Source organism: Lacerta agilis, chromosome 4, assembly GCF_009819535.1.
Source record: "Lacerta agilis isolate rLacAgi1 chromosome 4, rLacAgi1.pri, whole genome shotgun sequence".
Classification (NCBI taxonomy): Eukaryota; Metazoa; Chordata; class Lepidosauria; order Squamata; family Lacertidae; genus Lacerta; species Lacerta agilis.
In genome coordinates, this window is record NC_046315.1 from 931,554 (window position 1) to 942,529 (window position 10,976).

The following is a 10,976-nucleotide window of genomic DNA, read 5'->3' on the forward strand; positions in this document are numbered from 1 at the left end:
GTTTTAACATTCCTTCTTTTCCTTCTGTAAACCATTCCTTTCCTTACAGTGCTACAATTTACAGAAGGAAAATCAGGAAGAACCGAGAGAGAAAGAGGACAACAGAGAAGGGCAACCAAGATGATCGAGGGTCTGGAGACCAAGCCTTATGAGGGAGCAGGGCACTTTTAGCCTGGAGAAGAGGAGGCTGAGAAGGGACATGAGAGACATCTTCAAATATCTTAAGGGCTGTCACATGGAGGAGAGAGCAATCTTGTTTTCTCCTGCTCTAGAGGGTAGGACTGGAACCAACGGAGTCAAGTTGCAAGAAAGGAGATTCTGACTAAACTTGATGAAGAACTTTCCAACAGTTAGAGCTGTGGAAAGGACTCTCTCGGGAGATTATAGAGTCTCCTTCCTTGGAGGTTTTCAAAGCAGAGGTTGGATGGTCACACACTATGGTGATTCCGCCATTGCGGGAGGTTGGACTAGATGACATTTGGGGTATCTTCCAACCCTACATTTCTGTGATTTTATGATGTGCCAATGCAGACACGGAGTGTGGCATGCAGCATGAGTACAGCAGGGTACTTTTGAGGTTGAGCAAATATTTATACATATTTGGAAAAGAAAACACTGCAGGAACGGCCAGCATGCTGAACACAAGGTGGATCAAACAGAAATGTCAACCCTAATTCCCTCGCTTTCTTATCATGTGGACACCATATGGGCAGAGAGGCAAAGAAGGGCTTAGGAGTGCAATACCTCAAGGGCCACCATATGAACTGACCTGGACCCCGTGATCATCAGCTGAGACTCTTCCTCGTGTGCTTCCCCCGCAAGAGGTCCAGAGGGTGGCGACACGAGGGCGGGGCCTTTTCTGCAGTGACTCCCCACTTGTGGAATGCTCTCGCCTGGTGCCTTTGTTACATATCTTTAGGTGCCAGGAGAAAACGTACCTCTCCAACCCGGCCCTGGGCTCATTAACACTCCGCGGCCTTTTAGGCGTGTTTGCGGGAGGGGGGCTCTTGGTTTGTGTTTGTTTCATTATGTACAGTTTTGTCTTCTCGTTTTCTATTTTTATGCTGTGATCTTTGGAGGAAAGACGGTATGCAAATTTAATTACTAAATAAAATAAAATAAAACACAATTAAAAACCAGATAAAATAAAAGAGCACGGGTGTGTTGCATCTTATTGGTTATATTTTCATGTCACCAGTGTGGTGTAGTGGTTAAGAGCGGTAGACTCGTAATCTGGGGAACTGGGTTCGTGTCTCCACTGCTCCACATGCAGCTGCTGGGTGACCTTGGGCCAGTCACACTTCTCTGAAGCCTCTCAGCCCCACTCACCTCACAAAGTGTTTGTTCTGGGGGAGGAAGGGAAAGGAGAATGTGAGCCGCTTTGAGACTCCTTAGGGTAGTGATAAAGCGGGATATCAAATCCAAACTCCTCCTGTTCTTCTTCTTCTTTAGCATAAGCTGAAAAGCCCATCCATCCATTTGACCCCGGCCCAGAATTCCCCCCTCGCATTCCCCAAAGGTTCCCACCACATCCAAAATGACAGAGTTGTGAAGAACGTCCTGAAACTAAAACCCAAGCCAGCCTTCTGTTGTTGAATGCACTGCCAAGGTCCTTTTCAGAGTTAGCAATGGACACACTCAACTGTTACAACCGGAGTTCCTGAAGTTTCCCTTTTGCAAAGCACCCTTCACAAGCAACGCTTCCCGGGATTATTTGGGGGGAGTCATGTGCTTTCAATGTGCGCTGAATGTGCTTTGAATGTAGAGTGTGCCCAGCTACCGATTCGACATTAGAAGCTGCCTTCTCTTGAGTCGCCACGCAGGTGGGGCTGTGGGTTAAACCACAGAGCCTAGGGCAGCGCTCAGCAAACTTTTTCAGCAGGGGGCCGGTCCACTTGTGGGGGGCTGGACTATATGCCCCACAAATAACCCAGAGGTGCATTTTAAATAAAAGCACACATTCTACTCATGTAAAAACACGCTGATACCCAGACCATCCAAATTTAGAAGGCGATTGGGCTGGATCAGGTCCCCGGGGCCTTAGTTTGCCTACCCATGGCCTAGGGCTTCCCAATCAGAAGGTCAGTGTCAATAGGAGTATAGCATCTCGATCAAGGGAAGTAATAGTACCACTGTATTCCGCCCTGGTCAGACCTCACCTGGAATACTGTGTCCAGTTCTGGGCACCACAGTTCAAGAAGGATACTGACAAGCTGGAACGTGTCCAGAGGAGGGCAACCAAAATGGTCAAAGGCCTGGAAACGATGCCTTATGAGGAACGGCTTAGGGAGCTGGGTATGTTTAGCCTGGAGAAGAGAAGGTTAAGGGGTGATCTGATAGCCATGTTCAAATATATCAAAGGATGTCATATAGAGGAGGGAGAAAGGTTGTTTTCTGCTGCTCCAGAGAAGCGGACACGGGGCAATGGATTCAAACTACAAGGAAGAAGATTCCACCTAAACATTAGGAAGAACTTACTGACAGTGAGAGCTGTTCGGCAGTGGAATTTGCTGCCAAGGAGTGTGGTGGAGTCTCCTTCTTTGGAGGTCTTGAAGCGGAGGCTTGACAGCCATCTGTCAGGAATGCTTTGATGGTGTTTCCTGCTTGGCAGGGGGTTGGACTGGATGGCCCTTGGGGTCTCTTCCAACTCTAGGATTATATGATTCTATGAATCCCTGCGACGGGGTGAGCTCCCGTTGCTCAGTCCCTGCTCCTGCCCAGCTAGCAGTTCGAAAGCACGTCAAAGTGCAAGTTAGGCACAGCTCCGGCAGGAAGGTCAACGGTGTTTCCATGAGCTGCTCTGGTTCGCCAGAAGCGGCTTAGTCATGCTGGCCACATGACCTGGAAGCTGTACGCCGGCACCCTCGGCCAGTAAAGCGAGATGAGCACCGCAACCCCAGAGTTGTCTGCAACTGGACCTAATGGTCAGGGGTCTCTTTACATTTACCTTCTCTTGAGTCAAACCATTGTGCCACGCAGCTCAGGGTTTTTCCTTCTGCTGCACCAACTGGAAGTGGCTGTCATGGGTTTCAGCCTGGAGATGCCCTTAGGAATTGAAACTGGGACCTTCTTTTATACATATATTTTTTTATTAAATGTTCAAAAAAAACAAAACAGAAACACACAATAACCAATACAATAACAACCACAAATGAAGAAAATTGTACACAAAAACAATGTCAAATCCATAAAACGGGATTCTCTGAACCCTGTGACTCCCCCCCCCACACACACATTCCTTAAGTTTTCTGCATTCCAAGCTCTACCACTTAAGAACGACGCTTCCGAATTCCAACGGACTTTCAGTGTCTCCGGCTTAGGTCTGTGTCCCATTCTGTTCTCACACCGGCTGACCAGATGTCCTAATGAGAAGCCGGCAAGCAGCATCTGAGCTCAAGAGCTCTTTCCACACCTGTGGTTTCTAGACACCTGTATTCAGAAGCATTGGAGCCTCTGATTGTGCAAGCAGAGCAGAGCCATGGACAGCCCTCTCCTCTATGAATTTGTTTAATCCTCTTATAGGCTGGTGGTCATCATCTTGTGGGCGTGAGTTCCACAGTTTAAACTCTGCGCAGAAAAAGTCATTTCTTTTCTCTCCCCTGAATCTTCCAGCATTCAGCTTTATTGGGTCTCCATCGTTTTAGGTGAGAGGGAGAAAAACGCTTCTCTGTCCATTTTCTCCGTGCCACATATAATTTCATCATGGCACCTCTTACTCCTCTTTTCCGTAAACTAAAAAGTCATGCTACATTTCCTTGTTGGGGAGTCATTTCACCCCTTGGTCATTTCGGTTGCCCTTTTCTGAACTTTCCCCAGCTCTATGAAACGGAGAGCAGAGAGCCAGGTAAGAATCTCACCTTAGCTTTCCTGCCCACCCAATTTCTCAGCAGCCCACCTTCCTTCTCTCGTGAAGGAGGGTCTCCATATCTCAGGCAGCCTTCCGTACAGGTTCTGGGGGGCTGATGTACCAAGCGCTGCCTTCTAGCAGCACCTCCACCTTCCTGTCCGCGAGAACACGTGGGCGACTCGCTCCCGTATCTGCCTCGTTCTCACCCCGTAGACGATGGGGTTGAGCATGGGAGGGACGATGACATAGAGGTTGGCCAGCAGGATGTGGATGCAGCTGGGGATGTTGTGGCCAAAGCGGTGGGTGAGGAAGGAGAAGAAGGCGGGCATGTAGAACATCAGGATGATGCAGATGTGGGAGCCGCAGGTGCGGAGAGCCTTGAGGCGGGCCTCCTTGGAGGAGAGCTGGAAGACGGCCTTGAGGATCAGGCCGTACGACAAGGCAATGAGCACCACGTCCACCCCTGAGGACAGGAGGGTCGTCGTGAAGCCGTACCAGATGTTGATGGTGATGTCTCCGCAGGCCAGGCGGGCAATGCCCATGTGTTCGCAGTAGGTGTGCTGCATGGTGCTGTGGCCGCAGTAGGGCAGCCTCTTGAGGAGGAAGATGGGTGGGGACATGATGCACAGCCCCCTGACCACGGCCGCCAGGGCCACCTTCCCAATCACCGACGGGGTCAGGATGGCCATGTAGCGCAGCGGGTCGCAGATGGCGACATAGCGGTCAAAGGCCATGGCCAGCAGGATGGTGGACTCTGCGATGAAGCTGAAGTGGGTGAAGAACATCTGAGCAATGCAGGCGTCAAAAGAGATCTTCCTGGAGCCGAACCAGAAGATGGCCAGCATCTCGGGCACAGTGACCGTGGACAGTAGGAGGTCCGCCACAGAGAGCATGGCCAGGAAGAGGCACATGGGCTGGCGAAGGCTGTGGTCGGTGGCAATGAGGAAGAGGAGGAACGAGTTCCCTAGGAGGGCCACGACGTACATGAGGCAGAAGGGGACAGAAATCCACACGTGGGATTCCTCCATGCCAGGGATGCCGGTCAGGACAAATGTGACGGGGTCAAAGCTGCTGTCATTGAGAGCAGCCATGATGACGGGAGGCGACAGATCTTCTCCGCTCCTAGGGAGAGAGAAAGATTACAAAATCAATAGCCCACAGGAAGGAAGTAACAGCACCACTGGAGTGTAAGCAGTAACAGAGGGAAGGAGAAGTCGCATCTTGAAGGGGTGTGTGTGTGTGTGTGTGTGTGTGTGTGATGCAAATCTTTAAATCTGTGTTAAATTTGAATTAGAATCCTATAGTTGGAAGAGACCACAAGGGCCATCCAGCCCAACCCCCTGCCAAGCAGGAAACACCAATTAATTTGTTGTGAATTTGTTAACAAAATTGGAAAACTAATAAAAGGTTGTTGTTTTTTTAAAGGGTAATAGCATCCCTGTATTCTGCCTTGGTGAGGCCCCACCTGGACTCTGGTGTCCGGTTCTGGGCACCCCAGTTTCAGAAGGATATTTTCAAGCTGTGCAGAGGAGGGCAGCCAAGATGATCCAGGGTTTGGAGACCAAACCTTATGAGGAACAGTTGAGGGAGTTAGGGATGTTTAGCCTGGGGGGGGGGAAGGAGACTGGGAGGTGATGTGATAGCCATCTTCAGATATCTCCAGGGCTGCCACCTGGGAGAGAGAACAAGCTTGGCTTTTTGCTGTTCTTGAGGGCAGGACCCAAATGAATGGATCCAAATGGCAAGAAAGGAGATTCCGGCTAAACAATTGGAAGAACTTCCTGACTGTAAAAGCCTATTGGCAGCGGAACGGTCTCCCCCCGGAGGTTGTGGACTCTCATTCTTTGGTGGCTTTTAAGCGGAGGTTAGATGGTCACCTGCATTGCAGGGGGTTGGGCTAAATGACCCTTGGTGTCCCTCTCAACCATACAATTCTACGATTCTGTCGCTCTCTTTCAGCAAGCCCAATTGGTACATCTGTGGAAAGCCCAGTATGAAGAGATCCCTGATCCCGATTGCTCAGAGCTACAACAAGGCTTTGTTTGATAGCTGCCCATGTTGGTCTCGCCTTGGACCTTTCCACACCTCTGGGCTCTCTTGCTGCCTGGCACTTCCCCATCCGCGGCTTCTGACCCCAGTGACAGACCCACACGCACGCAGCCTGTGGTTACAGCAGGGAGCAGAGGCAGCCTTTGGGCAAGGCTTTTGGAAGGGAGGGAGGGAGGGACGGGTGTCCAGAAATCAGAAACACAAGGCGCATTCAGGTGTTCTGTTCTCTGCACGGCTTTAAAAAATGATTAACAAAATAATTATTTGGGTGCCCCGGGCTGTTCTAGACGTGTCCTGGAAACAGGGCAAAGGCACAGGTTCTGAACTCCCTGCCCTCTTACCCCCCAGTCGCTGAGAGACACAAAGAATAAATCCCAGAAGCATTATAAGACTCCCTTGGGGGGGCCTCATGTTGCCGTCTTGGCCCGCTTCTCTGTGCGGCATCTAGCTGGGTCTCTGGCCTGTTTCAGCTGCCAGACTCTTCTGAGGTTCTCATGCAAACTCTGCTGAATTCAGTTACAGGTGGGTAGCCGTGTTGGGTGAAAGAGGAAAGCGCAAAATATGGTCTGAAGCTCAACATAAAAAAAACTAAGATCATGGCCACTGGTCCCATCACCTCCTGGCAAATAGAAGGGGAAGAAATGGAGGCAGTGAGAGATTTCACTTTCTTGGGTTCCATGATCACTGCAGATGGTGACAGCAGTCACGAAATTAGAAGACGCCTGCTTCTTGGGAGAAAAGCAATGAAAAACCTAGACAGCATCTTAAAAAGCAAAGACATCACCTTGCCGACAAAGGTCCGTATAGTTAAAGCTATGGTCTTCCCAGTAGTAATGTACGGAAGTGAGAGCTGGACCATCAAGAAGGCTGATCGCCAAAGAATTGATGCTTTTGAATTATGGTGCTGGAGGAGACTCTTGAGAGTCCCATGGACTGCAAGAAGATCAAACCTATCCATTCTCAAAGAAATCAGCCCTGAATGCTCACTAGAAGGACAGATCCTGAAGTTGAGGCTCCAGTACTTTGGCCACCTCATGAGAAGAGAAGACTCCCTAGAAAAGACCCTGATGTTGGGAAAGATGGAGGGCACAAGGAGAAGGGGACGACAGAGGACGAGATGGTTGGACAGTGTTCTCGAAGCTACTAACATGAGTTTGGCCAAACTGCGAGAGGCAGTGAAGGATAGGCGTGCCTGGCGTGCTCTGGTCCATGGGGTCACGAAGAGTCGGACACGACTGAACGACTGAACAAGCCGTGTTGGTCTGCCATAGTCCAAACAAAATAGAAAATTCTTTTCAGTAGCACCTTAGAGACCAACTGTGTTTGTTCTTGGTATGAGCTTTCGTGGTATGAGCATGCACACGAAAGCTCATACCAAGAACAAACACAGTTGGTCTCTAAGGTGCTACTGAAAAGAATTTTCTATTTTGTTTCTGCTGAATTCAGCCAGGCTTGAGTCCAGCCCAGGCTTCCTCAACCTCGCAACCTCCAGATGTTTTGAGACTACAAATCCCATCATCCCTGACCACTGGTCCAGCTAGCTAGGGATCATGGGAGCTGTAGGCCAAAAACGTTTGAGGAAGCCTGGTCCAGTCCCTCACTCCACGCAGTGCCAGAAGGTGGCTTTGAATAGGTCTCCCCATAGCTCAGGAAGAATCCCATAATTGCACATGACAAACGGTGACGTTTTCATGGTCCTACGTTCCGTTCCCAGGGCCACACACAGAATCATAGAATCCTAGAGTTGGAAGAGACCCCAAGGGCCACCCAGTCCAACCCCCTGCCAAGCAGGAAACACCATCAAAGCATTCCTGACAGATGGCTGTCAAGCCTCTGCTTAAAGACCTCCAAAGAAGGAGACTCCACCACACTCCTTGGCAGCAAATCCCACTGCGGTCTTGCAGAAGTTCGTTCCCACCCTGAGTGTCCACCAAAAGTTGGCAGCAGAGCCATGACGGGAAGGACCTCGGTGCCCCTGCACTGTCATTGCTCGGTGGGTGACCTTCACGGCCAAGTGGGGACCTGAACCCTGGTGTCCCAGGTCCCTGTCTCTCAGGGACAAGCATTGTCCCCTCCCCATCTCAGGCCAGTCACCCTCTCTCCACCAGACATAGGAACGTAGGAAGCTAACTGATAACGGAGTCAGCCTCTTGGTCCATCTAGCTCAGGGGAGTCCAACACACAGTATGCGGCCCTCGAGGCCTTCCTGTGGCCCTCAACAACATTTGGTGCCTTTCAAAACCGCTAAGTAAGGCACTGGGCTTTGGGAAGGAAATCCGAGAGCTCTGCCGGTGTCCTGGCACCTCCGCCATGCCTGACATAAAAACTGAGCCACATCCCTTCCCGTTCCTACCTTGCAGGGTTGCGGTGAGGATAGAACAAACCCGGGGGGGGGGGCAGCTGTTTAAGCACCTTGAGTTTTCTGGGCATGAAAGCAAAGCAAGAAGCAGGACTTACTTTCAGGATGTCTTGAGTTTTCGGGGACTCTCCTTCGTGGGCGAAGGCCAGCTGGCTCGCCTTGAGCAGCAGGAGGTCTTTGCTAAGAAGAGAACGGGCATAAAAAACTCCACCAGCAGCCCCACCACCGCTGGGGAAGGAACTGGCGCTGGTCTCAATGCTTCCGGACTGGGAATTCCAGAGGGGGGGGGTGTGCTACGGGGAGCTCCCAGCTGCAGTGGGGCATCCAGGCTCCGAATTAAAGATTAACAGGACCAGGCTGAGCTCTTTCCTTCCTTCCTGCCTGCTGCTTTGGCGTTCGCATGCCAAGGGATGCATTGCCATGGGAACCCCTGCCCGCCCACCCCCGCCCTTGCCTTTCCCTGTCCGTGCCAGCCCCTTCCCCCTAGGACTGCCAGCAGAGCCCCTTGCGATGGAGGGAGAGAGGAGCGCCCTCCGCTACCCGCTGCCAAGGACTGGCGAAAGAGGCGCAGCAACTGAGAGAGAGAGTGCCAGGCAAAGGTGACATGTGGGCAGGATACCTACATAAGAACCTAGGAGGAACCTGCAGGATCAGGCCAATGGCTCATCTAGTCCAGTGTCCCGTTCTCAAAGTAACCAGGGTTGTTGTTTCCCCCCCCCAAGCTGGAACTCAGTTCCGGCCCCTCTCAGGTGGGTGCCACTGCCATTATAAGAGAACAAGGGAGAAGTTCGTGGTGAGTTCCAGCAGCTCTTTCTCTGGAAAAATTGCACAGGTAGTAACCTCCCTGCCAACCACCCCTCTGTTATCAGGTGTATTACTTCTGAGGTGTTCAGGGTCACTTTTTCAATATACCCCACCTCGATCCTTGAGGTCTGTCTGTGAAGATAATCCCCCTTTTATTATAACTAGGGATGACTTGGTAACGGGGTTCTCTTGTCCAGCTGTTGTGGCCTGTTTTATATGTATATATATTGCTCTGGGCTCCTGGGTTGGGAATACCTCTCAGCTCTATCAGTTCTGGGACTCTCTCTCATTAGATTCCCCAGTTATCTAAACCCTTTTAGCCACTGTATAGCCTTACCGAGGTTTCTGCCCTTTTGCCCCTCCTGAGGGAAACTCCAAGACACAAACTATCACCCTGCAGGTCAGTTTTGTCTTTTCCCTGAGTTCACCTCCTCATGAGCATCCATATATGGCTGGACCAAATAAATGCCTCTTTACTCTTGGCTCAACAAAAACAAGTCTTTATTTATTTCAGAACACCGTGCTTCACGTATTTCGATATTTCATCAGCTTAGTTACATCTAAAATATTAACTCTTTCAGTATAACTGACTGATCTTCATCCTATCCTAGCCTAACCACCACTCTCCTGGCCCCACACCCCTCTTCTTCCAGTCACAGCTCCCTCCCTCCTTCCCTCTTCTTCAACTGCCAAAACGGCCGTTCCCTCCTTTTAAACCGGGGATCCATGGAGGCAGAGCAGAGCTATCCTGGCCAGGAGCCATCAAAAGCCCTTTTCCGCCTCCATGAGTTTTGAAATGTGGTTGTGAAGAAGAACAGAGGAGAGAGAGAGAGAGAGAGAGAGAGAGAGCGTGCAGGGAGAGTTATTGGCATGGGGTGATGGCAGGGTCATGCCCTGCCTTTGAGGGGTGCTGAGACCCTACTACAGGTCCTGAATTTCCCACCAGGTGCCCCTTCAGCATTGCCCAGGGAGCTTCTCTTTAGTGCCACCTGATATGCTGCAGAACAGACACCGTTCTGAGTGCAGGACTCGGGGGCCAGCAAACATTTTCAGCAGGGGGCTCGGACCTTGGGGGGCGACTATATTTTTTTGGGGGGGGAGGGGGGAAATGAACCCACATTCCTATGCCCCACAAATAACCCAGAGGTGCGTTTTAAATAAAAGCACACATTCTGCTCATGTAAAAATGCGCTGGTTCCCGGACCGTCCGTGGGCCAGATTGAAAAGGCGATTGGGCCGGATCCCCCAAGCCTTAGTTTGCCTACCCATGGCGTAGGTAGGATATGCAGTGTGGCGAACGGAGCTATTAGAAAAATGATCTCTTAAGACCAAGGGGACAAGAGGACAAAAGGATCACATCCTTTTGCTATTGGGCATGATGCTATTGGTTCAGGTGCTATTGGGCATGATTTTATTGTACAAACGAATAATGAAGCACATAGATGCGCCTTCAGCATATAATAGGGTCTGGCTTCTATGAATGCGTCTTATCCTCATCATAATTTTTATCCCATTAAAATCTGACTCTTTCAGAGAAACAATTTGTTAAAGGAGAAATCTGAGGGCTGCCTTGGACAAAAAAACAAGGACACCAGCCAGGAATGCCAGAGCAAAACAGCAGCCAGTAGGCTTGGTCTTTATTTGAAGACTGTCGCGACAGGATTCCCACCCGCCACCAGGTGGAACAAAACGGAAGCCCCTAACAAAAGAAGACCTCGACCTTTATTAGCTACTAATCCCCCAAGTTACACCCCCCAAACTACATCACTACTACATCATAGAGACATCACAAATTGGGAGGGTCAAGGGAGGTAACCGGAGTGTCTTGACACCTATGCTATCCCTCCTTGAACCCCTCCCAGGCACAGATTTCTCCAAAAAAAAAGAGTGCTCCACAGTTCCTGCCATGCTGGGTAG

At 50.6% G+C, this 10,976-nt stretch overlaps 3 protein-coding genes across 3 annotated transcripts in view; 1 reads left to right on the forward strand and 2 right to left on the reverse strand.

The window, feature by feature from the left end:
* Window positions 1–10,976, reverse strand: part of LOC117044871 — a 628,087-nt gene that overhangs the window by 333,441 nt on the left and 283,670 nt on the right. The window lies entirely within an intron of this gene.
* Window positions 1–10,976, forward strand: part of LOC117044870 — an 878,236-nt gene that overhangs the window by 227,631 nt on the left and 639,629 nt on the right. The gene's annotated exons all lie outside the window — the stretch shown is intronic.
* LOC117044902 (olfactory receptor 52B2-like) lies at window positions 3,733–4,956 on the reverse strand. The gene has a single exon (XM_033145694.1). The coding sequence runs from the start codon at window positions 4,936–4,938 to the stop codon at window positions 3,982–3,984; it is 957 nt and encodes a 318-aa protein (XP_033001585.1). The 5' UTR covers window positions 4,939–4,956; the 3' UTR covers window positions 3,733–3,981.

What these genes read in the sequence shown, in the direction of transcription:
- LOC117044902 (XM_033145694.1), bottom strand. Translation starts at nt 4,938, where the DNA reads ATGGCTGCTCTCAATGACAGCAGCTTTGACCCCGTCACATTTGTCCTG.